Below are 27329 nucleotides of genomic sequence, written 5' to 3' on the forward strand. Positions count from 1 at the left end.
AAAATATCCGATGTTTGTTGACTATGGTTTTTTAGATTGAACCAGTTTGATGAATTTAGATTTATTATTCAGATCAGGTTTTATTGAACTAGATCGATTTAATAAAATTTTAAATCATCTCCACCACCCCATTCTTCTAGTGCAAGTAGAAGAAGATAGTCATTGCCAATCTTTTTACCGATGATGGTTAGTCTTTTGCTATCGTTATAGCCAATAAAAAATAAGGATACCACGACCCTTAGTCATCTAAAGTGGTAGTAGGTAGGCATCGTCGGATAAGAGAGGAAGGCGGGTCTCGATGACGACGTTGGTAATGACAAATCAATGGTTCATTGTCATATCCTCATGTAACTTTATGCAGTTTCAGACTTACCATAATACTGATGAAACATTTGTAATGTCGTAAAAGTCTTGACATTGTCCTATGCAGTGTTGTTGAAGCATTGGTTGCATCGATCTATCGCAACATGAATTGTTCACTGTAATAATAAAAAATATATATAGTATTAAATGAATACATCTTTGTAGTTTGATATTATTAATTTCGAATAACCTACTTATTACAGGGATAGTATACCTATATAAATATATATATATACAAATTTTTCACAAGTATACAGTAAGACATTCTAAACTTATTATAATTTTAAATTTGAAGTTATCACTTTACAATTAATGTTACCATCATTGTTGTATTTTGTTTTTGATAATATTTGCAAAGAGGATTTTAGGATAATTTTTTTGTTGAGATATGTTTTGTTTTCAAATAATTTTAGGATCATCACATGCCAAAATTTATTAGTTACACTAAAATCATAAAAAAAATTAAAAAATAATAGTAATCAATTTAGAATCATATCGTATTAGTTTTCAAATAAGTTTTGATCAGTTATGTTTATTGTAACTCGAGTTACATTCTATCACATTTTTATTTTAGACCACTCAATATAATACTACTTGGTAGTAGTGGTACTACCAGACAAGTGGTGGTCTCGCTCCAAACTAGTACTCTACTGACCTTGGGTGATATCATAGGTTAAACCTATAATACTCTTTTTAAAAATTAATTTTTAAATCATCTAAAAATAAAAATAAATTAAAAAAGATACTAAATATATTGAATTATGTTATGATTGTTATAGAGAAGTTTTAGTATGTTTGAAAAAATTACTAAAAATATACTCAGGCTGCACTCAATTCAATCACACTCACCTATTTGGACAATTCAATACCCTAAAATTGGTATCAAAGTGGTGGTATCAAAGAGAAGTATAGGAGTTCATTACTGACATTCATTGTTAAAGAGGAGCATAGGAGTTTTTATCGCCACTAGAGACAAGCATAGGAGTTCGTCATCAAAGAAGAGTAGAGGAGTTTGCCACATCTGAAGAGGGGAGGATGCATCATCATTTATGAATACCAGAGAAGAGTAGAGGAGTTCACCATTGCCATTCGTTATCGAAGAGGAGTAGAGGAGTTTGCCATTGTTAGAAAGGAAAGGATGTTTGTTAGGATCGAAATCAACACTAAGAGGGGGGTGAATTAGTGCTTTCGTAAAATCATATAGATTTGAAAACTTTGTTCAACGAAAAATATAATAATAGCATGCTTGAGTTAGAGTAAGTGAACTGAGCAATTAACTTAAAATATAATAGCAATGAAATGTAGAAAAAGGTGTAAACTGGATTTATAGTGGTTTGATTATCCCAACCTATATTCACTACCGATTTCTCTTCACTCGAGGCTACCGACTTTCACTACCGATCTTCTTTCAATATGTGAAGATCAACTATCCTTATAACTCTTTTTCATTTTCACAAGTTCAGGAGATAACATTTACACCCCTCTATTACAAGTATTCCCTCACACTCTCCCTTAGAACAACTTCTAAGCACATGGAGGAGGGAACTCAATTTTCTAACAGGGTTTATAACCTTAGAATCATAGAGTTTTGTTCTACCTTTCATGTTACTTTAAGCAGAAAAATTTGAGGTATTTATAAACCCCAAATGACTTTAAAAATTAGAGTCAAAATTTAAATCCTCGAGATTTCGGAGTACTAGCGGTACCACCGCTTATGCTGGGTGATACCACCGCCTACAACACTAATACTAGGGGGTACCATTGCCTAATCTAATGGTACCACCACTTGATACTAGGTGGTACCATTGCTTAGACTGGTAATATTATTGCTTGACATAGTTTGAGAGATTGTGTCTGGGCGGTACCACCACCCAGTCTGGAAATACCATCACCTGACAGCTTGAAAAAGTATGCTCTTGACTTTTCCAACTTATAGGTGATTCCACCAACCTTGGGTGACTGAATGTGTCTTCCACTTGGCCCAAAACAAGCCCAACCTAGGCCCAATGGGCCCTAATTAAGTTGACATGTTTATATTCAAAACTAACTCAATTACGATCAAACTATGACCAATTAAGATAATTGATTACAAGACTAGAATTCTATGTTGTTCGACATGTTATTGGTTCATCTGACGCTTCGTCCGATCCTTTAGCGCATCGTCCTCTCCTTCGGCGTATTACCCAATCAGCATGTTGACCTCTCGCAATTTTCGATCTCCTTAGCATAATGTCTGATCCTCCGATCCGATACCCAAACTCACAGCACAAAGTCCTTCTACCAACACATTGATCAATCCTTCGGCTAACATCTAATCTTTTAACATGTTCACTCTGGCTCAACATCCGATTCTTCTTAATTTAATTGATATACCTTTTCTAATCAAAGTTAGTCCTACATCACTCAAAATACAGATTAGATCATAAACTCATCAATTAATTTTATTATCAAAATCTGATATTTAATAATATCATCGTCATTTGCAAAATACCAGAAAAGAGTAGAGGAGTTCATCTAACGATTAGAGAGGAAAGGATGTTGTTGTCATAGAGGAGTAGAGGAGAGAAGAGGAAGGCTAGCTATCAATTACATTAATGTTATATTCGTTCAATGTAATGCTTGTAAAACCCCTTTTGCCTTTTGATTCAAATTTGACCCAATTTATTTCGTAGGATTTGACTCAGACTACGACCCCGACCAAACCAACCTAGTCCTTAGATCGATTGGTTTGAATTAGGTAACTCGATTCAATAAAAAGGGTCCTCGATTTTAAAATATTTTTGATATTTTAAATAAAAGGGTACTTTTGTTAAAACCGAAAGATAGATATGCTATCTCATAAAACTCTATTATTAGGAGCCTTTTTAGGTAAATTGCCAAATAGTATATTCACCACTTTCAAATTTAATATAACATATATAAAATAACCCTCCAAATACTTATACTGTATTATATAGGGCGATTTCTTTCGAAAAATCTTTATTTTTTATTTTTTTTTAAAGGGCATCCTCTGTTTTGATTTTTTCTAAATGGTGCCTCTAATTTGAATAATACCTCAAATACCTCTTACCAACTCCAATGATATTTTTTCTCTTAATTTTTTCATTGGTTTTGAATCGTTATAGTGTTTTTATTTGATTTAGTGTTTTTCAATAACATTACAATGATTTTATTGAGGTGCTAAAAATATTATGAAGCTATTGAAAAATAACATCATATTATATATCTTTGATTATCATTACTTGTAGATTATTATAATAACATATTTTTAGGCTTATAGTTGGTTTTGTTGAGGTTTGGAGTCTATTTAAATCATTTACAGTATTTTTAAGTATGTTTTATTGTGATTGTCAAAACACTATAACAAGCTAATTTTGATCATTATTTGGGTTATGTTATTTGTATGTTATTATAAATATCTATTTGAATCCTAGTATGATATATCAAATAGATTCTAGTATATTTTGATTTCATTTGGTTCACGTATAATATTTTCTAATAGTGTTATAATATTTTAATGAATTGCTAAAAACATTGTAAATAACATCGTCTCTTTAATTGTCATTGCTCACATATCATTATGGTATCAAATTTTTAGATTTGAAGTTGATTTAGTTGGGATTATGAGTCAATTTGTATCATTTATTATGTTTTCAAATAATATTTTAATGAGGTGCTAAAAACATTATAAATAACATTTTATTGTGTTTCTTTGATTGTCATTGCTCACGTATCATTATGGTATCAAATTTTTAGATTTAAAGTTGATTTAGTTGAGATTATGAGTCAATTTGTATCATTTTTATTGTGTTTTCAAAAAAACTTTATAATGTTGTCAAAACATTATAAAGGATGAAAAAATACCAGAGTTGACGAAGGATATCGTGGATATTATTTGAAACACGGTACCACTTAAGAAAAATAAAGTAGTTTACTATGCTCTTTTACTATTCAAAATCCCTTAAAAAATTAATAAATTAATATTTTATTAATCATAATCCCTTTAATTATGTTTTTAACCTCTATTTCTTTTTCCTCCCCATATGTCTCTTACTCTTTTATCGTCGACTCTTTCTACCGCCCATGCATCCTATTGGATAGTTTAAAAAACTCGAAATATGTTATCTTCTAGGTTAATATAAAAGATGATATCTTTCGAGTTATTATATAATATATAAAAAAATAATTTATTAGAATAAATATTAAAAATTATGTCTCACATTCTCTTCGATCTTCGGTTCATTCCATTTCATCATATTTTTTTAATTATTTTTTGTTACCTTTGCCAATTAAGAGGAGGAGGGAGGAGACAAAGAAGATGATGATAAAGATAAGAAAATGAGATTATAGATAAGGAGTAAAAATATTTTATTACAATAAATTATAAATTGAGATCATATATGTCTACGAAGGGGTAACTTAAGAATATTCAAAATTCTTAGCATGGAATTGTAAATAAAAAGAAGGGAGTTGCAAATAGTAATATCTAAAATAAAAATAGGGGCACATTTTGAGGAAAAAACTGAATTTTTTAAAAGAAAAATCACACTATTATTTATGTCATTTCTATCCTAATCCATCCAGTAGAACTCAAGCTAATTCCTGTTAATCATGGTCGATAGTGAATTCTCTAAAAAATTACACCCTTTAGTGCATTTATTTTGAACTAAAATTTAAAAGGGTAAATACAAAAAAAATTAGCCATTTATAGAAATATATGTGAAATTGTTTGTAAGATATTAATGTGGTTTAGAGTTCATTTGCCTGTTGGATTATAGGACCGGACAATTAGTCGAATGCTACTAACTAGTTAACAGTTTCAGCTATGATGGAAGGCAACAAATATCATGGAAAGAAGCTAAAAGTTTAGACTACACACCAGTTTGATTTCGAAGCAATTAGCATACTCAAAGGTCTTTAATGTCAATCATCTAAATAATAGCATGTCCAAATGATAATATTGTCATCAAGGGCATGCGATAAAAAATAAGACACAACAGTGAAGAGGATAAGGAAGTTTGAAGGAAGCAGGACGGCTGTGGCCGAACAAGTCAATCTTCTGAACAAGGCAATCTTTGCTTACACGAGAAGCAGTTGACTTAGAACAACCCAAATCCGACATAATTACAAAAGCCTTAATGTCCCAAAGGAACCCAAATCCCAGTTCTAAAGACCTTTCTTCTCCATCTGCTTGAAGAAGCATTTCAACAGAGCCAAAGATTTCCTTCCGCCATGAGCTTTAAGCTAATCCTACTCATCCATGAACTCAAGAATATACCAGTGGAGAAGCTGGGGGATTGCGGCAAGAGCAGTTTGATGGTGGAAATAGAATGGAGAGGAAGTGGAAGAAAAGTCGGTTTCCTGCGCCGGGGGTCGAAGAAGAACTGCACTTCCAAGCAGCACATGAGACCGGACGGCACCGTGATTTGGAACGAAGAATTCAACTGCATCTGCAAGCTTAAGAGGATGAATTCCCATAGTTACAAGAGTTGGATTGTCAATCTACAAGTTCAAGTAAGTCAACCATGTTATGTGTCATGTGACAACAAATATCATGCATTTAATTTGATCTGAAATGCTTGCAGGAATCTGATAATAACTCGAACGGTAAGTCTACGGTGTACGGAGAAACCAAGATAGACATTGCCGAGTACGCCTCTCCAAATCACAAGAAAACAATTAGCATCCCAATCAGATGCAAGATTAAGGACCAGACTGCGGAAATTGTGCTGAAGGTAATTAATGTTGTGTTCTTCTTTATTCTCGATTCAACAATTTGAGGTATCCCATATTTGCGCAGGTTGAACTGCATGTCGTGGAGCTCAACATAAAAGGCAGCATGGATTTCGCGCGGCCACGAGCTCTTAGCTCGCGTGCCTTGTCGTGTGTGGGGTTGCGGCGAAACTATGGTACTGAATTCTCAAGCAATCGAATGATACATCCATCGTTAGGGAATTCTTCCTCAGAAGATGAGCATGAATTTAGTTATAGTGGAATAGCCACTGCTAACATCCTCCTCGGTGCTGAGTTGCCTGGAAAGCTCGAAGATCACGAGGAGGAAGAACAAAATCTGCAGACATCAGTCAAACGACAACCTTCCCTTGTTAGGCTCCTGTCGAACAAGACGAGACTCAGCTTCAAAGCCACAAAGCACCCGAAAGGAGAGCCACTTCTGAACAAATCATGCAGTGATGTTGGAGGTGACGATATCGATCTCGAGCGGCACCAACAGTCGAGCACCGAGTCTGCGTTGCTGCAGCGTGAGGAGAAACCTCGAGATCGAGGATTCGAAGATGAAGGAACTTTCGAGGTCGGCGTGTGGGAGAGAAGAAGATTAAGCAGCAGAGACGAGGGGATGGAGCTCGTCGCCGACGTCTTTCTTGCATCCATCGATCAGCGTAGCCAGAAGGCCGCAGGTGAGAGTGCCTGTACGGTGCTCGCCGTCGTCATCGCCGATTGGCTGCATCACAACCCGAAAGCTCTGCCACTGCGGTGTCAGTTCGACGAACTGATACATCAAGGATCCCTGGAGTGGAGAAAGCTTTGTGCGGATGAGGCCCACAAGGAGAAATTCTCGGATCAGCATTTCGACCTCGACACGGTACTGGAAGCAAAAGTCCGGCCGCTGACAGAGAACAAGACGATGTCCTACGTAGGATTCTTCGGCCTCGACGACACGCCCGACAGCCTACACTTTCTGCAAGGGACGATGTCGTTCGACAACATTTGGGATGAGCTCCTGCGTAGTTCACCGTCGGAAGAAAGGATATACATTGCGAGCTGGAACGATCACTTCTTCGTCCTCAGGATCGAAGGCGATGCCATCTATCTGGTCGACACCTTCGGGGAGAGACTCTTCGAGGGATGCAATCAAGCATACATTCTGAAGTTCGACAGGCAGAGTATGATCTATAAGCGGAGCGTTGAAGCGGGAGACTCAGATGAATGCAGACAAGACGTTCGACAGGGTGGAGGGGCTTACACAGACGGAGAGGCCGTGTGTGAAGGTGTCATCTGCTGCAAAGAATACATCAAGGGATTTCTGGCGGCGCTTCCACTGCGAGAACTCCAACAGGACGTGAATCGGGGGGTGATGGAAGAAGCAGTTTTGCATCGTCATCTGCAAATAGAATTCCACTACGTAGCGCCTTTAATTGAGGAATAATAATAAGACACAGAATCACACGTGAAATTTTTGCACTTGCTTACTAATTAATTACCTGTAACCCTGATCTCGGGTTCAGGATCGGATAATTTAGGTTCAGTCCAATTTGGACCTAATAGATTTTAGATGATTTTGATTTCAGCTCAAAAAATAAATAAATAAATAAAAATATATATATACGGTTTACCATTTCACTCCATATATTCATCAATTAATATAGAAATATTTTCAGGTAATAATAGATTGGGAACGAGTAGAAAGAAAAAGAAATGAGAATTTGGAACATTTGTAATAGATTCTAATCACAGTCATACATTGTTCCTACACGATTTCAAAGTTCTTAACGAGGACAAATCTCAATACAGTATGTTACCATAAAGATGATTCTTATGGTTAGAGACGTCATTAACGATGGTTATTGGACTATGTCTCAACTTTTTTAACCTATTTGACCCATCCTTGATAGATATCATCTAGAGGGATTTCATACTATAATTGTTACTACGTCTTTGTCATTCTTATTTATTATTATAAATATATACATAGAAAATACGTAGGGCAACGTGTCGTATTAGGACTTGCCGAAATAACTTGGCATACAGGGAAGGGGGTAAGACTAGATAGATTGGAATCTCGTGAGTCCATACATTGATGAGGGTCATATAGATTAACCTTGTCCTTTTAAATGTATATATTAACAATATTAAAATTTGAAGGGCCTATCTAAGCTAGTTTTATATATAAATAATATAAGATAAGTGACAAAGGAGAGTACTTTTCTCTGATTGAAAAAAAAAAGAGATGCTCTATAAGAAAAATCAAAATAGAAAAACTGCACGCGAAAAAATAAAAAGAAAGGCTCTGAATTCACCTTAAATTATTTATATTTCTCAGTAAAACTTAAGAATACATAAATAAATAAATTATATATATATATATATATATATATATATATATATATATATATATATATATATATATATATATATAACTTTATTTGACATCAATATTCTTTTGAACTATTTAAAAATATATTTTTAAAAGTAAAAAAATATTAAGGATTTCTATGCGTTAGATTTGTAAGGATCAATTATCCTCTCCTCAAGATTTATAAGGGTAGACATGTAAACCCGGAAACGAAATACTTATTAAGCCCAAGAACATAATTTGGGCTTGGCCCGTTTTGTAGTTGGACTTCCCCCACGAACCTTCTCATTGGCATCGATAACACCAGGCGTTCCACCGCAACACCCGATTGCCGAAATCCACAGCAAACGAGGCAGCCGACTGTACGGACTCAAGCCCTATTCCCTTCTCGTTTTCCTTTTCCCGTCGATCTAGAGGGGCATCGCTCCCTCGATAGCCTCTCTTCCTCGTTTGATTTCAAACGCAGCTCAGTAGACTTCGCCGCCGATGCCGCCGAAGGGCCAGCCGTCCAAGTCGGAGCTCGCCAAGAAGCAGAAGGTCGTGGAGGACAAGACGTTCGGGCTCAAGAACAAGAACAAGAGCAAGAATGTTCAAAAGTACGTCCAGAGCCTGCAGCAATCCGTCCAGCCCAAACCTGATTCCTCCAAGATCGCCGCCAAGGTCCGTCCTCTCTCTCTTTCTCTCGATCTCTATCACCCTTTCTTCCAATGGAGAAAAGCGAAATCTATAATATACTTTGTTGGTCAATGTATTGTTTGATGCAAGAGCAGAAGAAGAAGGAAGAAGATAAGGCCCGAGAGAAGGAGCTGAACGATCTGTTCAAGATTGCCGTCAGCCAGCCTAAGGTCCCAGTTGGTATGTGATATTCTTCTTTTTGAAGCACCAACATTTAGATTAATTAAGTCATTGAGGGTCGTTCAATTGATTGTTATTGTATTTCTGATAAGTGAATATTGGTCTTCTGGCTTAGGTGTCGACCCCAAGTCGATACTGTGCGAGTTCTTCAAGGTCGGGCAATGTCAGAAAGGTTTCAAGTGCAAGTTCTCACATGACCTAAATGTTCAGAGGAAGGGTGAGAAGATCGATCTGTACAGCGATCAGCGTGATCGTGATCAAGGTCAGGAATGGAGCACTGCTACTTTCAATTTTTTAGGTTTTAAATCATAGTACATATCTGACCTTCTGCCTATTTGTCCATAGTTTGTTCAGTTCAGGCACTCATTATTAACTACTTTCTATTATCTTTCAGTGGTAAAGAACCCTCACAACATGACTTAACTCTTTATTTGCTTTATTTTTTATTTATATCTTTTGTGAGAGAATATTTTTGTGTAACCATTTATCTTGTAGAGTTCTAATAACCCTCCAACCCAACTTTCAAGATCTAAATGTAAGACTTGTACCTTAAGAGCTCTGAAATGTTCTAGGTCTTATATCTAAGATGAATTGGTAAAGAATGGAGGTACATCACTAAATTTAACGAATAAAAAGACATTGATTAATTGCTTAGTTGTTGATGTTAGAGTTGTAATAGTTACTTAGAAAAGGTTAGAAGGTCAAAGGGATGGTTTCTTTAAACTTTTGGGATGTGTGATTTTGAGGTGGAAAAAAAGGATAGTTGCCAAAAAATTATCATGTTAATAGACAAAGTGAGAATGTTCCATTAATCTGCAAGGATTGTTGTGCACTATGGTTTAGGATATTGGGTATTAAGAAGAATTGAAATATTAGTATGTACATATATTTTTGGGCTAATTTGGTTTTCATGTGGTGTAGGAACAATGGAGGATTGGGATCAGGAAATGTTGGAGAAGGTCGTTGAAACAAAGAATAAGGAGTATAATCAGAACAAACCTACTGATATTGTATGTGTCATTAACTACTTCCACCCTTGGACATGCATTATTGTTGTTGCTTTTTGCTTATGATGTATTTCAATTCCTTAAAAATATTTAGTAATAGGATCATTTGGAGTGTTTTCCGCTTTTCCTCAATATTAATTTTTCTCCATAATTTCCTAAACGTGGATGATTTTCTTTCATTCTTAATGTTAGCCTAACATGTTAATGTTATCGGCACTCTTTTGCTTGATTATGCTTTAAATATAGATGATTGTCAACTTATATGATGATTTAATGTTTATCCGTTCATATTTCCTCCAATTCTTTTGATGACTTGACCTACTAACTTTACTTTGGTCGATACAACGATGAATTTTTTTTTTTAATGTAGCTTTGGCTTTCAGCACATAAATAATAACTCGATATTCGACAAGTACTGCAACTTCATGAGCTCCATTACCTTAGCTTGGTTAAGTAGAAGGCGACTTGAGGTGAATTTTGCCTTGGCATGTTGCTTGCAGTAAGAATTTCATAAGATGTCTGCAAAAGAACACTGCAAAGCATTATTATTATTTCGTAAGATTTCATAGATAATGCTTGTTCTATCCATGTTTTGTTTGTGTCAAGCACTAAACTTGTTTGAACTCACCAACATACATCAGAAATTTCAGAATGTATTAGGGCACATGTCATCTGCACTCGTATTAATGTTGGATGCTTATAACATAGACCTAAAGCTTCCAGGTAAATTGAGTATTGGCACAATATATGCATTTTGGTTTTCAACTTAGTATGACGTGAACATGAGGGCAAGTCTTGGACCTACACTTGGATTGCTCTTTTTCTTACCCAAGTGACCAGAAGTTGAGTAATAGAAACAACCTCTTTACTTGCACGGATAAAAATATGCAGATCGGCCCTCCTAGACCCTTATTGGTGGGTGCCTCATGCACCAGACTGTCCCCTAGTATGATGTGAATAACTGATATTGACTTGAAGTGCTTTCACAAAATGCAGCAATCATTATTTAAATTATACATAATAGATATCAACCTGTAAAGTTATATTAACAAATAGAAAATATATGCTTTTTCTGTGGTCTCCATGATGCCTTGTGTTTTAATTTTGATGATTTTCCCTGTTGGCATGTCAATATATCATTATGTCTGTGTCCCACATTAGCAGCCAGTTTTAAACTTTGAGATGCCTCAAGGAAGTGGATCAAGAAATCATAAATGGAAAGCTCAAGGCCAACAATTACTCCCAAAATAAAATGGTTAATGTTCCTAAATGGATGCTACAATGTGGTCCAACTCTGACCCTATCAGCCGCAGGCTCTTCTAACCATAAATCAGCATTTTCGGCCAGCAAGGCACCTTGGCGGAATACCACTGTGTATTTTTAACCATATACACATTGATTCAATGGGTTGCAACTTGTTGGAGTTTAATTCTGTTCATGTTTTAGCTGAATCTAGCTTCAGCGCACTTTGGTTCAACCCATAGATTTAGGAAGGCTCAGTCCAACTTGGAGATGGATAACCCAGCTCTTACAGTACTCTTAGTTGGACCAGTAGAAGAAAATACAAGCGTACAGTTCAGAAAACTTTAAGGGCATTCCTGCTTTGGGTTTAAACCAACACTCTTCCTACTTATGAAAAAAGAGAGCAAGCTAAATCTCATTACCACTCCTAGTGAGTGTAGATTTGGCTTCTGTTTTTCAGGGATTTTCTAGTTGTAATGGCTATTTTAGGGTGTTTTAGAATCCTACACTGAGGGTAATTAGGGTCTAAGAGTCATAACATGGATACAAGAAGGCACTGTTGTTTAATATTAAGAATTCTATTTGGAGAGTTCTAGGTGCCTCTTTTCTTAGGATTTAGTGAACCCATACCACTCATGTTATGTGTAAGTGGTGCAGGTTCACATTTTATTTCCCAATGGTATGATTTTTCTCATCCATTTATGAGATGTGTGACTTCATGTTCAAGAATTACTCCTTGAGCCAGATCGAGTCTCATAGTTATCAATTTTCTATTATCTGTTACTATTATTATGTTCACTTTCCTCTGTTTTTCCCTTCCTCTGTTCTTTAGTAACAAGGAACATGCTTTCTCTAACTGTCACAAACTTGGTGTACATGACAATGGCAGAATGGGAACCATGTAGTTGAGCTCATATACTTGGGAAGTATAATTTATTTGTTTATTGCTCAGATAATTTGTTTTCATTTTATTGAAAAACATAATGGTTGGTATTATTATGGTTACAGTAACCATAATCATTGAGATGCACTACCAAATAAACTAATGATGGCCAAGGATTTCCCCTCTCAGGATACCACCCATGTTGAATGACACTTACCAATCACTGCTATATTAGCATGTGGATTGGCAATGTTTGGCAGGATTGCTTGAGACATTTTTGTTCCTTTTTTTTCTCAAAATTTTACCAAAAACACAATTGATTTCAATCAGGACACATTAAACCCTTGACTTGCAACATAAAGTGATGCTCCTAGGTTTAACTGGCTCAGTTATCCAATGAAATTGTAAAAGGTAAAAATGTTTTGGTTGATTTCCCCAGGAATTATAATCATGACTAGTTATATTTCTCTTTCTTGTAACTCCATCGAGACCATTCTTGTGCCATCATTTCCAGGTTGGGGACTCCTCCTAGACGATGGTATTAGCAGCAGGGGATAGAATGCCCACTTCTGCGGTGGCAACAACAAAGTAAAATCTACTTCATGCCTTCTTTCCCTCATTGCTTTTGATGCCCTAATAACTAAATCGACCGCCATTCCCCTCTGGCCACCGGTAGCTTCAAAGCTCTAAGATAGTTAATGATTAGTATTTTTTTTTTTCATTTTCTTTCAGTTAAATTCTATGGTTGAAATTTTCTTCTCTTCTTTGTTTTTCCCTTTTTACTACATTATGGGGACCTTTTGGGTCAATTACATGGTTATACGCCATTGTCTGCCTCAGTAAGTAATTGATACCGTATTGGTCCAAGCGAGGACTTATATGATCCGTAACTAGAATGGCAACCTCTGATGATGGTCTATTCTAGTGGGACTATTTGAATTTCATCTATTAACAGAACATGATAACTCATCAATTATCAATGGGAGCATGAGCTCTTGGAATTCCAAGATACCTGACTTTTATGTATAACTCACTTGTTCTATTGGGGTACCTCTAATTTCTTCGGGACACAATTTAGAGTCTAGATCGGCTGATAAATCATTTATGGTCTTTAAATTGAATATTATAAGTCCTTGAATCTTGCTTTATTAGAGTTGTATTTCTTATTTTCATTATTTTCTGTTTAAGGAGCTAATTGTTCCCATGTTTCTTTGGGATGTCATATGTTGACTCAGGGGATTAGTTTTCTTGTAAAAACTAATCACTGTTTTCCAGTTTAGATCTTCAACGGGCTTCTCAAACACTACAAAGAATACTTAAAGAACTCAGTTTTCTTGTGAAAGGAATAAGTGGCTAAGGTTATGTATCTGCTGCTGTTCATTACCCAAAAAGAGTTATTCAGAATCAGAAATCAAGTTGACTGGTTAGTTTCAGCTATTTGAAGCATTATATAGATTCCAAAAATGGAATTGTGTTCTGTTTAGAGAAAAGGCAGTTGGATTTATCAGGACGAAGATTAATTGGCTGATTTCTTTTCTTATTTTAATTAGAGTCTCAGCCTTTACATCAATGGGAGCCTCATACACTCAACCGTGCCAATTTTGTAGTTCTTTATACTGGACAATGACAGCTGAAACAACTAACTTCTATGACTTATTTAGAAAAATAAGGAAAACAATTAAAAGAGGCAACAGCCTATCATCTGTAGTCCTCTCACCTTTTTAGCTTATTCCAGCTTTTCTCTTTTTTTTTTTAATTTATCATCTTGTGGCTGAAAAGAGCTACAGCTGCTTGTTGCAGCTCAGCATCAGTATAATCAGCCTATCAAGTGAACACCATAATCAGAAGTCCACAAGCATGCTAACCATGCATTGAGAAAAATGTCAATGTCGGAAGTTATTTTTGAAGGTCTGACTGCAATACTGCGAGTTCTTGAGCATGTTTCAGATATTTTCTTATAGTTTTCACAAAAATCTCAAATTGTTCATTTTCTTTATTTAACCATCTCTTTACAATTATAAATGACATTATTTTGTGATGCTTATAATCCATAGCATTTTATGCTTGGTCAGCCAATTTATTTAGTCTGGAATGCCATCTTGATACTCCTAAAAGCAACTGTATCGGACTTATGCTATGTTCACTTTTCTCTATCATCTTTGCTCTGTATTTTCCATTGGTTGTTCTTGAAATTGCATAGTCAAAAAGGATTCTACAATATTCTTGGTGTTATATGAAAGATCTCAAGTATTTGACCAAGCAATCTGCTTAGAGGGGTTTTGATGGAGCATGTGAATTGGGGAGGGTATTATACACTGGTACAAAACAGCTTGATTTGCTCGATTGTTTTGTTCTTTATGTTAAATGGGTTTGGTGATTTGCACTTCTGTTTTTGTTGAGTTTGATATTTATTTTCATTAAACAAATAAAAAATAGTTTGTAGCAAATTGATAGGATATTTTTGAAGTTTGGTCCCAAATAAATGTTTAACATATTTCTATTCAAAACTTTGTTATCATTCCTTTGTAACATCTGCTCTTTGTTAGGTCTGTAAATACTTTTTAGATGCAGTGGAGAAGAAGCAGTATGGTTGGTTCTGGGTTTGCCCAAATGGTGGCAAGGACTGCCATTATAGGCATGCGCTTCCTCCTGGTTATGTATTGAAATCTCAGATGAAAGCATTACTGGAGGAAGAAACTGAAAAGATAACAATTGAAGAAGAGATAGAAAATCAGGCAAGTGCAGTGCTGCTGCTTGTTATCTGTTTTCTTTTTCTTGTGCCTTTGTAGCATCTTCATGCTTATCCCTTTCTTCTCATGGCAATCTCATGCTTTTTTTATTGTCTGGAGTTTCTTGGTTTTCCAAGATGGGACTTTCTTTCATGCTTGTATGATCTTTTCCTTCCCCAGCGGGCAAAAGTTTCGACGTCAACTCCTCTTACTCCTGAGTTGTTCACACAATGGAAAAGGAAAAAGATGGAAGAAAGAGAAGCTGATCTTGCTGCAATGCGTGCTGATAGGGCTAAGAATGACCGCATGAGGTAAATTTATTTTTATTGTCCAGTACATTCATTGTACATTATTCTCTAATCATTGCAACTAATACCTTCTATTTATTTCAGTGGTCGTGAGTTGTTTCTGTCAGATTCAAGTTTGTTTGTTGATGATGATGAGGCATATGAGAAGTATAATAGAGAAGAACAACCTGAATCTACTGAGAAGGTAATCTGTTAATTATTAATTTACCTTAGTTTGGAGAGCATTCAATAAAATTGTTATACCAGAGGTTGTGTTCATATTAGTTTTTTGGTTAAAGAACTTTTTTTTAAAATTTTTATATCATCAATATGGTTATGCTCTAAATTATATTGGGGGTGTTAATGAAATATGATCTCAAAATTAAAAACACACCTGAAATTTATTGCTAAAGAATTTGCAATAAATTCTTTTGTCCATCCTTTGGTTTTTTGTCTTTTTTAATGATCGGTTTCTCACTTTTTTTAATCAAACTTCTAGATGGCTTTAGATCCTATTTCCTTGCCACCTCTCATTCTGATTGATATGGCTCCTCAGAGTGCTTTTTCATGTGCTTATATTTATATTGTCTTTTTTTGCATTATACAATTCATCTTTTCTTTTGTTGGTTTGTAAAACTTCTTTTTAAGATTGAATGTGTAATGACCCATCTACCAAACAATTTCTTTATTTTCATCATATTTTGGACTTCTGGTGCCTCATGAGAAAGAATATGACCAATTATTCATGATGTTATGGTGCCAACAGAGTAGTCCTGTTCAGGATGTTTTTGACTGTATAGACATTACTTTGCACTCTTTTATTCTGCTTGATATAATGATAAGAGTTATTAAGTTTAAATATGAATGTTCAGAAGGTGGCGCATTAACCTGAACCCACTAAAACTAAGAAAAACACAGATGTTGATTTGCATTGGGTTTTGATAGGTCTTACACATTCTTCGATGGATGGGATGGGATGCCACCCACGATAACACTGATAACTGACCTTTTTTTTAAGAGGTTGACTTGTACGTTGGAATCTGTTATTTATACTCCAGTAAAATTTATAGAAAAGCTTAACTTTACCTTTCCACCCAGTTCTTGTGAGCTTGTTATACCATTTTGATATCTGCTTTTAGTTTTAGCTTCATGGGCAGTGTTATTAATGTTTCAATGCTCTTCCGAGTAAATTTTTGATGATGTATTTGGTTTTAGTTGCAGGTCAAGAGTGAGCCAGGGGTGGAGGAATCAAGTTCCATGCCTTCTGTTGACATGAATTCAGAAATCCCTGATGATGATGATGATGATGATGATGATGATGAACTGGATATTGATGAGCTAAATGAATTGGAAGCAAGCCTATCTAGAACATCTATCCAGATACATGAGCCAGGCATAGAATCACAATCTTAAGATGCTTGCAATTAGCTGCAGCTCGTAGCCAGATGTTTTCTGTGGCCCTGCATGCCAATTACCTATGATGGCAATTCTGCACAATGCATTTCAAGGCTTGAGTTTAAAATCAGTAGTGTGATAGCCATGAAGTGATAGAACTTGGTTCTGTTCTAATCAAGGTCCTACATTTGGCTGTATCTCATTAAATTCTTATAGAGATTGCTTGCTGTGCCATAGAAGCAAGTTTTGATGCATATTTTTTCTGCTTCACAAGTTAAAAAGACACAGAGAATGATTATCACGGGGCTCTATAGCTAAACTGAAATTACTTTGTTGATATCATTTTATTTAATCTCGTTTGCAAGTTTATCATGTTTTTATAGTGATGACTCAGTGCTGATGCTGACACTGAATATTTAACTTCCAGGTTAGTTGAGTAATTACATCTTGATGCCTTGTTTGTTTGTTTTTTTTTTTCGAATGAGTTTGTTTCGTTTAGTGGTCTGAAATTTTGTTTATTTTTGGGTGAATTAGCATGTATTAGACATGATAATTGTAGTGTTATTTTTTATTGATGCCAGTGACGATACATGACTTGTATTGTTATGCTGCCTCTGGGGTTCTGTTTTCATACTCGTATGGGTATTGCTAAAACTGGTGGAACATGAGATAAGGAACTCTTATGCTTGTCATTTATTGGACATAACTATAGAAATGATTAGCTTAGCTAGTTACTGTTGTGATAGCATTCATTAGAATACATCAAATCTGACTAAAGATGGCATGTCATCGAGATTACATTTCCATACCATTCATCCCAAAATGCCTTACCCGTCACTTGTAAATACTACTAATCCAACACCCGGACCCGAAACTTGGCAACATCTTGCATGGTGACTTATGCATCTCTTATATCTTATGTTTTATATAATGGAGGCTTGCGGTTGCCCGTTTATAATTTTACATCTAGCAGCTCTCATTTTCAAGTGTTATGTTAGCCACAAGCCAGTCACCTGCAGCGTACCTGCATTCAAGTATATTATACTTCCAAATACTTGTGCATATTACACTTTTGGAACTCGGACGGAGGTTTAAAAGAGAACTAATATTTTTAGAACCTAATAGTAGTCGAAGCAAAATTGTGATCTTTAGTCAACAGCAGCATTAGGCTTGGAAGAATGCTAAAACTAATTGACTCATTATTGGTCACAATTATGTCAGAGGACTTGAATAAAAATTTAAAGATGGCCAAGTTATGATGAAATTAGGTCGAGGTTCTCAAATTGAGACGTGTGGGTTGGATTAAGGTCGATGATGTCGTAATTTAACCACACATCACAACTGCATGAAACTTAAACTACATAATAGAATAATGAGTAGCTAAAACTACATGAAAGTGAAAATGGTTGTGTGTATAAACAAACATATAAGAACTCGTGGGTATAAAATTGTATAAAAAAACAGAACAATCTGTCTCGCTCTTCTTATTCAATGCCTCTCATTTCCCTGTTCAAAAAGTTGGTGTCTTTTATTCTTTTGGACCCTCTTAGGTGATGAACCATCACCTAAGACTGCCACTCCGGTCTCCAGCAGGGACTCCTCCCATTGGTTGCTGTTCCCACCCGTTGAAGGGTGCGGTTCCGATCTCGACAAGGCGCTCCTTCAATTGGTCCTGAGCTCTGGGTCCCGTAAATGATAACGTCACGCGCCTTGCCCCCGTGGTCTCAAGACTTGGAGGTTGTTGTGCTGGGTATGCTTCGTAACTGAGCCAATTAGAGGGTGAGATTAGCGGAGCCTACGCAGGTTCTTCACCCATAACCACAGGTGTAAACCTGAATCCTGTTCCTTGTGAGAGAACTGGTGAGTGTACCTTCTCCGTTTTTGTTGGGAGCGTAGCGACGACGCCACCGTTGCTTGACGCTTCCTGACGGCTCGCTCAATTTATGTGCTTCCGCAGCGTATGAAACACTTCACCGCGGCAGTGAACGCTGATGGCGTCTCTCAGGCTGACTCTGAGGTCCCTCGGCGTGTCGCATAGAAGCTGCCCGCGATTCCCTCTTTCGCGTATTACGTCGAACACCTTTCGAGGGTTCGCCACCAACCTTTCTCCGCCTTCCAAGGCCGTCGTCTACGAACAGCAAGGGCCCCCAGATCAGGTCACCAGGTCCATTCCCAGTCCCTTTAATCTTTTGCTACTTCTATGGATATTTCTGATTCTGAATCAGATTCTTCCGCTGGCTGGTTTACCCTTCTCCTGGCCTAGTTACTTCAATTTCCTTATCTTCACTTTCAATAAGATTGGTTAAAGACGTTATTGTTAGACATAGGCAACACCTGCTGGTTTTCAATGTCATAACGTTACTTGGTGTGTAGGGTAATTGATCTCCCGCCCGTGGAACTGAAAGCGAATGATGTGTGCGTCAAGATGCTTGCGGCTCCTATCAATCCTTCAGACATCAACAGGATAGAAGGTTTGGCGTTTTTATTGCTCATTTTCTTGAAAGTTCAATTTTTGGGTTAGGATGGAATGTAAAGCAATTTTGGTTCATTTTGCGCTTAGCTGCATTATCTCTAAGTAGAAGGAAACATGTACCAGGATTTGATGCTTGCTGTTTTACGTGCACATTTTCCCCTTGAATCTTGGTTTGGCATATTTTCTGAAATGGAGAAATGTCTGCTTTAGTATACAAGATATTTCGCTCATACATTTCTTTCTCTATGTAGTAGGATTTTGTCTCAACTCACAAGTGCAGTATTTTTTTTCAATAAATCATACGTTCTTCTTCCCTATTTATTTCCAAGAAAGAACTATATCATTTGCAGTCTATAGCATCCCTGACCTTAGCCTCTGTTAATTGCAGTCTAGTCCTTCCATTGTATTAATCTCCAACGCACCCTCACAAGCTCACCTATATTATGCCCCATATGCCTAGATGGCTCTTTTTTTCACATACAAATTGATATGACATAGCAAGCCTCATTGTTGTATTAAAAGGTAAAACTGCTTTTAATCATAAGTTGAAATAAAGCACCTTATGATTTTATATAGTCAACTCCATTATGTTTAGATAGTTTTATTCCAGCAGACAATGAATGTTCGTTGGAAGTTATTACCAGCACATTTTGTGGCCATAAATGTTTCGCTAAATAATGCTAGAGCATCCCTAAGACTCACTAGCAGTTTGTTTATCTTTATTATTAGAAGTCTTTATGTCTGGTACTGCCATGGATTTTTGAATGTAGTTGATGCATCTTTTGTTAGAACGCTCATGCTTGCATATTTGCCTCCTAAACATTGTATTTCTATTTTCTATTTCAATTATAAGTACCTTGCTTGTGTGTTTCAGTTACGTCCCTCTGCATATTGGTGTTGGAGTGTCTATATGTAAGAGAATTTTTTGTATCATATTTTTGTGTAATACAAAATACAGTTTGTCCATTAGGTATCCTATAAGTTTACCTCTTATTTCTATTTCTCGCTTTTGTCCTTTTGGTTAAAGTATTATGAGCCAAGAAAAATTGATTTGATAATATGGTGCATTGTTCTGATACAGTAGGACCCTGAATCATTACCCATGGAGGTATTACCTTGGTTTGCCATATGCAAGGGTCTTTTAGCTGGATTTTCTATTCCTAGTGATTTTCGTTTAGATTTTTGTTTTTTTGTCTTGATTATTTTATGATGTCTTATAAACTCATATTGTTGTTGCGATGATAAAGATCCTATTTTGGTTAGAGATAGTATTTAAAAAACACCTTTTGAATTGTCCTTTGAAGTTGTGGATGTGTTTTTAGAAAGGATGTTGTTGAGTGACAAGATTTCTTAAAAAGGATATTGTTCTCGCATAATGCCTCTTGGTTATGTATGTATAATTTTTTTGCTTACTAAAAGTAAAAGTTAGATTAATCAATCTCCTTCAATCTTATTCTTCACTGGCAGGTTCTTTTGTGCTCCTTGACTTGGAGAAAACCTAGAAAGAAATGTCACATCTAATAACTGATAACAAACTGAGTTGATTCCAATGACCTTTATCGAAGATGCATGTCAGAATCATCTGCAGTGGTGCAAGTTAAAGAAGACATCATGTTTCAGTAATATTCTGAAACAAATACTCAGTCACCTAAGAAAAAAATTGATGAGTGATTGGATAATCTTATGAAGGACCACCATAATTACATCACCATAAAAAACACCTGAATTCCGTTGCCACTCCATTATTTTTGTTGAATTTGACTAGCGAGAGCATAAATCCTGCCGCAAAATCAAAACATAACTCTAGCACTTATTATGTTATCTTCTCCTTGTCTTGGAGACAATTTTGGAGGCCTTGACAATTCTTCAAAAAGCTTTTAAATCTCTGTATCTGACCCATACCAGTCTAGGACCTGGTCGTACTAGTACGAGCATGATATATACTAGTATACTAGCACATGATACAATGGCATACTGACCAGCACTGTGAAGGGGAAATAAAAGTAGGAGGAGGAGAAGGAGAAGAAGAGGAGGGGGGGAGGAGAAGAAGAGGAGTAGAAGGAGAATGAGAAGGAGGAGAGTCGTAGGAGAAGAAGATGAGGAGAGGAGCGGTGTAGGAGAATGAAGAGGCAGTGGAAGTACTTTGCATAGAAAGAGCTGTTCATCCTTATGGCTAGTGGAGTTTACGAATGCTCAGTTTTGCACCTGATTTTTATTATTTATTGATTATATGAATTAAAATTTGGTTTTCCTAATGTCTTCTTTCAACATATTTTTAAGGTGTTTACCCTGCGAGGCCTATACTACCTGCAATCGGAGGACATGAGGGGGTTGGAGAAGTATACTCAGTGGGCTCTGGTGTGTGTAATCTCTCAGTAGGTGACTGGGTCATACCATCTCCTCCATCCTTTGGTAAGTTTTTTCCTACCTGATAAATGCATCTCTTAAGTATTTATGTTTTTTTCATTAATCATAAATGGTTTACATGTCCTTTTTCTTAATAAATGATTATGTATTTGCTTCTTAGGAACATGGCAAACTTATATTGTGAAAGAAGAGACTGTTTGGCACAAAATAGATAAAGATGTTCCTATGGAGTATGCTGCGACCATTAATGTAAATCCTCTGACTGCTCTGCGGATGCTGGAAGATTTTGTCAAGCTGAGCCCTGGTCCTGTCTCTTTAGCATGCTATATTACAAAAGATTTTGAGTTCTAGATTTCTTTTCATTCAACATCCCTTGATTGTTCACTTCATGAAATCAGGTGATACCATCATCCAAAATGGTGCTACGAGTATTGTGGGACAATGTGTTATTCAGCTTGCTAGAATTCAGGGTGTCCATAGTGTAAATATTATAAGAGACAGGTGCAAATGAACTTTTACTGAACAATTTTGATTTCTTCTCTTCAGCTAAAGACTTGATACAAAATTATAGAGATTACATGATAAATATTCATCGAGTGCTTGTTTATTTCATGCTGATGGTGACTACAAACTAAATTGTAACTGATCATACCTAGAATCACATTGAAGAGTAGAACATCTTTAGCAATTGCCAAAATCTTGAGGGACTTTATACAAACTAAGTGGATGATAGCCTTTACTTTTTTAATCTTTCTTCATAAATACTAAAATGGCACATCAAACTATCTGATTCCCCAGTGGTTCATGTATCCTTTACTTCTTATTCTCATTTGCTTGCATGTCAACAGTCAATGATGGGTAAAGTTTCATGCTGTTGATTAAGAAGAGTTGAGCAGCATCATTACTCAAAATATTTAATACAGATATTTCCTTATTGCACACTTTATAGGGCTAAATTTTCTAGGAGCAGCACATGTTTTTCTCTTTTTTTTGCTGCTTCTGCTTTAGATGATTTTTTAAATATCTAGAGCACCATGAACAGACAAAAAATCAAGGTTAATTAAGGCATTCAACATTTTGCTTTTACTGTTATGTACTTTATCTTATTAAAACAATTTTTTATTTGTTCTGTAGCTAGTATCTAGAGATTGCCATTTTTTGGATTATTTGAGGTTTGACCAGGGTTTTGAAACCAAGACTTGGGACAAGTTCAACCAGAAAAAAATATCAATTTGATGATCTAACCTCTTTGCTTATGTGAACTGTATCTCTGACCTTAAGCAGCAGTAATTTGAATGAACTTAGAAAATGAAGTTGAAATTGAACCTATCATGCTGAAAATCTACAGTTAGTCATGTTATCTCTAAAGAGCAAAAGCCAAACCTTTTGGAGCCTTTCTTTCCAAACGCAATTGATAGTTTAAAGTAACAATACATATAGTTTATCCTTGCATATTATTCTGAGTATTTAATCTTGATTCCATATATGAAGATGATAATAACATTTTTAGATTCTCTATTTTTAGAGTATACCATTCGCTTCAGCTCCACCAAACTCTTAGTGGGACTATGTAACCTTGCTGACTGTGTGTATGTGTACTAGATGAGAAAATAGTAATAAATTTTAGTTTTACTTGATTCATACATATAACATAATGTTGTTTTGTAGTTAGAGGCTGAAGCTATTTCTTTTGTATGGTAAGCATGAAAGAAAAAATCTTTTAAAAGGTCATATTATTAGGGTGTTACAACTTAAAAGAAATCTGATTAGCAATTTTACGTAAAATGTCTTGAATTAGTTTTATATCTAATCCCTGGAATATACGAGTATCATGGACCAAGTCCTAGGCCCTGTTGGGTTGTTTGTAGACTTTCATGCAGCAAGATAGTACATTTTAAAAACTTTTGTTGTAAATATTTGCGAGTATAATACGTTTGTTCTTGTTATATTATGAAAGGCAGAATAGTTCTTCTTGTATTTATTTGGAGTTACTAGTAAGATTTTCAAGAATGTTTTATATCCATATGATCAATAACTAAATTTTATTATAAAGTTTGCTGTGAAATTAATAAGAATTGTTTATTGGGTAGATTTTTGAATATTTTATTAGCTTAAATGTTCAATTTTGTATCTTGGGAGTTCAAATTGGTTATTATAACAGTGTCCTGATTCAATTACTTTTCTACCGTGCATGTGAAGAGTTGGATCAGAAGAAGCTAAAGGAAAACTTAAGAATCTTGGGGCAGACGAGGTGTACACTGAAAGCCAGCTGGAAGTGAAGAACATCAAGAGTCTTCTGGTTCGATGACTTTTAAACTAGTCAAGTCTGCCTAGGAGTAGAATATTAGATATAGATATCTTCTACCGCTGCTATTTTGCCCATTGTGTACTTGCTGATGAGAAGTTTCCATGAGGATATTTTTTGTTTACTTTATCTTTTGAGTATTTTGTTTTGCACTAAATTTAGTCACCATTGTCAGGGTGATCTGCCAGAACCCATCTTAGGATTCAATTGTGTTGGGGGGAGTGCTGCTTCACTGGTTCTCAAGTTGTTGAGGTAACTCCAACATAGAGTAATTGTTTTCCTCCCTTTTTTGCTTAAGCAGATCAATACCTCAGTAACTGGTTGAGTACTATTAATTTTGTTGCATCAGGCAAGGAGGCACCATGGTAACATACGGAGGCATGTCAAGGAAACCTGTCACTGTACCTACTTCAGCATTCATTTTCAAGGTTAGTCTCTGTGACTGGAAAAGAACCAATATCTAGTTTAAGTACTCTTTTAGTTGCATGACATTTTGTATGTTACCCGAAGAGAAATGATGCCTCAAATTCAACTGTATAACAGGAGAGAAAATTGTTTTTTCAACATGTCTTGATTAAAAAGGTCTTTAGGTTTTGTGGCACCTGCTGATTTATTAAAACCTTAAGGATCCCAAGTTTAAATCTCAACTTATTTTTTCTCGGTTGCCAAATAATTTTGTAGTTGCTGCTGCCAGTTAAAGTACGTATGGTTTATTGTGACTAAGAACAAATGGTGCATGTGTAGCGACATTAATCAAACTAAAAAGCATGGTGATGTCTGTATAAGAAGGCCCTACAACAAAACCATGCTATGGTGTAACTTAGCTTGGCCGTTTAAATTCGAGAAGAAAAACATGTTTTCCTACTAGACCTTGAGGTAGAAGGATTCCTCTGGAACCAAATAAGTCAATCAACTAATAGCTGCTATTGATGCAACTTAGCCCTTGTTTTAGCTTTGACCGCTTCACGATCCATGGTCGTTTAAATTTGATAAAGAATACATTTTTTCTTCTAGATTTCAAGTTAGAAGGATTCACTGGAACCAAGTGGAGCCAATCAACTAATAGCTAGCACTGGTTATTGAACTAGAATTATTAAATTATCAAGATTTAGGCCTTTTCATACATTTGATTATTTTACTAAATATTTCATGCTAATAGGAACTCCATTTGATGCAAATATTTTTCTGTGTAGGATCTTGCTCTGCGGGGATTTTGGCTGCAGAAGTGGACAAATTCAGAGAAAGCTAAAGATTGTATACCAATGATAGACCACATTTTGACCTTGGTGAAGAATGGCAAGCTTAAGTACGAGTATGTATTTTATCTTGAGTTTGTTATGAACATTCCTCTATCAGGAAAATGTCACCGCTTTATTGCTAATTTTTTTCTACTGACCTGATTATATGGCATACTTTAAAACTCTTTCTTATTGAGAATTTAACATCGATAGAAATAATATTGTGCAGGATGGAGCTGGTTCCTTTGGAAGATTTCAGTACTGCACTAGATAAGGCACTTGGGAAATCAGGCAGCCATCCCAAACAGGTTATCAGATTCTAAATCACAGAAACTCTTTGTGTAAATGATGAAGAGGCATTTGCAATAAACAGATATGAAACATTACCTGTATCTGTTTTGTGTTAATTTTATCATTTCTTTATATTTTAGCTTCAACTAAGTAATAACCAGATCATTGCTCCATGAACTGTGACTAGCCAAATATGATATTTTTACAAGTAGCTAATAAAAGTATCAGCTTGGCATTACAATTATACATCAAGCATTTTGATCTTTCATAATTTGATGTTGAAACTCTTCTTGGTATATTCAAGTTTCAACTAGAATTAATTATCAGGCATGGAAGCAGCTATTGTACACATTAACAGGCATAATCCAACTTCTGGAAATGTGCTGATGGCATAAGATATCATGACACAAGAAATGGATTGACACTTAATGAACTAGATTGTCTAATCTTTTATCCTTCTTTACCATACTTAATTTTGTTGCTTTAAGATGAAGTTTGCAATAAGAATTAAGTAAAACTTTAGTTACGACTTGTGTGGTGAACTATGCGTCTTGGTAGTATGTTGCTTTGTTAAAGAAGACTAAACAACTTTTAACTGTTGGCTGGTTTTTTTTTTTTTTTTGGTTTAAAAACAAAAATGAAACATGCCTATTAAAATATAAATCATTTATTCATCTCTAAACATGCTCAAACAAAAGTTAGTTGGAATATCACATCTGAGATCTTTCTAAACGTGCTAAGGTGGCTAATATGTGAGCTTTCTTGTTCATATTACCAGTAATGTAAGACCAAGGAGATTATGTTGGCACTTTGACTGCCCATGATAAAGAAGTTGGGTTTTAAGTCAAAGGTATAATAAACCACAATTTGTTTTGATCCAAATGTCTTTCAAGCTTTCTTGAATAGCTCTTGAGAGATAATGAAAATAGCTAGACATTCAATAATATCAGGAGAAAAAACCATGACAAAATTTCATCCAGTAGCAATAATGGATCAAATAGTGGTTCAAATAGCGAACCCATACAAGCCAACTTAGAGGAAGCTTTGAAAGACCCATCACATTAAGCATAGAAACTATGATGAGGTGTTGTTATTTGGATAAAATAAGGCAAGAGTCTAGATACTACCAAGTGGATGGCAACATGGAATGACGGTTGTGTAACAAATGATTGTTCCAATAGATCTATAGAAACCACATGGAGTTAGCAATTAACTTATATAGGAAAATATCAGAATCCTTTTCAAGATCAGATCCTTCATTGATCCAAGTGCATTGTTCCCAAGAATTAAAGAATTTGAAAGAGTAATTGAGTTTAGATTCCACCAATCTCTAGTAACTATGATTGCTAACTCTCTTGGTTTCTATAAATCTATTGATTCCACCGAATAACAATTCTTCATCACCGTAAATATGGGTTAAGATCCATTTATTTTCTAAGCTTTTGAATAATATTTATTGAGTCTATTTAATTTAGTTAGAGTCGGATAGAGGTTTATTTAATATTTATTATTAGAGTCCAAGTTCTAGTGGACTTTAGGTGAACTTTATAAATAGTAATGTAATCATTTCTTTTCGACAGACAATGAAATATTATTTAGTTTTTTGACAAACCCTAGGAGGCCGATCCCCTCGAAGCGATCATTACCTTTTCTCCCATTTCTTTCATGATAAAACCCTAGGGTCTTATCAATTGGTATTAGAGCGGTGATCCTTGGTGTTCTCGGTGTAGTGTTGTCGTAGCTATCATCATAAAAAGAAAAAAAAAAATGAAGAGGTTGTAGCCATGCACCCATGCTTCCCC

At 35.5% G+C, this 27329-nt stretch overlaps 3 protein-coding genes across 5 annotated transcripts; all 3 read left to right on the top strand.

The window, feature by feature from the left end:
- The first annotated feature begins 5510 nt into the window (after positions 1 to 5510).
- Positions 5511 to 7671, top strand: LOC103994823 (uncharacterized). Its single transcript, XM_009415262.3, has 3 exons — positions 5511 to 5877; positions 5949 to 6098; positions 6164 to 7671. The coding sequence occupies exons 1-3, from the start codon at positions 5596 to 5598 to the stop codon at positions 7526 to 7528; spliced, it is 1797 nt and encodes a 598-aa protein (XP_009413537.1). The 5' UTR covers positions 5511 to 5595; the 3' UTR covers positions 7529 to 7671.
- Positions 7672 to 8776: 1105 nt separating this feature from the next.
- Positions 8777 to 17217, top strand: LOC135646204 (zinc finger CCCH domain-containing protein 11-like). 2 transcript variants are annotated; one of them, XM_065165489.1, is made up of 8 exons: positions 8777 to 9115; positions 9226 to 9310; positions 9426 to 9572; positions 10232 to 10320; positions 14989 to 15177; positions 15352 to 15482; positions 15564 to 15663; positions 16674 to 17217. In XM_065165489.1, the coding sequence occupies exons 1-8, from the start codon at positions 8942 to 8944 to the stop codon at positions 16869 to 16871; spliced, it is 1113 nt and encodes a 370-aa protein (XP_065021561.1). In that variant the 5' UTR covers positions 8777 to 8941; the 3' UTR covers positions 16872 to 17217. The 2 variants fall into 2 exon arrangements, with proteins under 2 accessions (XP_065021561.1, XP_065021562.1); XM_065165490.1 differs by having other exon boundaries at positions 16680 to 17217.
- A 1333-nt stretch (positions 17218 to 18550) lies between these two features.
- LOC135644643 (enoyl-[acyl-carrier-protein] reductase, mitochondrial-like) lies at positions 18551 to 25659 on the top strand. 2 transcript variants are annotated; one of them, XM_065162410.1, is made up of 11 exons: positions 18551 to 18713; positions 18811 to 19017; positions 19227 to 19324; positions 21607 to 21738; positions 21854 to 21997; positions 22092 to 22194; positions 23893 to 23992; positions 24174 to 24250; positions 24348 to 24426; positions 25192 to 25310; positions 25466 to 25659. In XM_065162410.1, the coding sequence occupies exons 2-11, from the start codon at positions 18845 to 18847 to the stop codon at positions 25557 to 25559; spliced, it is 1119 nt and encodes a 372-aa protein (XP_065018482.1). In that variant the 5' UTR covers positions 18551 to 18713; positions 18811 to 18844; the 3' UTR covers positions 25560 to 25659. The 2 variants fall into 2 exon arrangements, with proteins under 2 accessions (XP_065018482.1, XP_065018481.1); XM_065162409.1 differs by having other exon boundaries at positions 18618 to 19017.
- Positions 25660 to 27329: the final 1670 nt, after the last annotated feature.

The sequence above is a fragment of the Musa acuminata genome, chromosome BXJ3-8 (genome assembly GCF_036884655.1).
Source record: "Musa acuminata AAA Group cultivar baxijiao chromosome BXJ3-8, Cavendish_Baxijiao_AAA, whole genome shotgun sequence".
Lineage (NCBI taxonomy): Eukaryota > Viridiplantae > Streptophyta > Magnoliopsida > Zingiberales > Musaceae > Musa > Musa acuminata.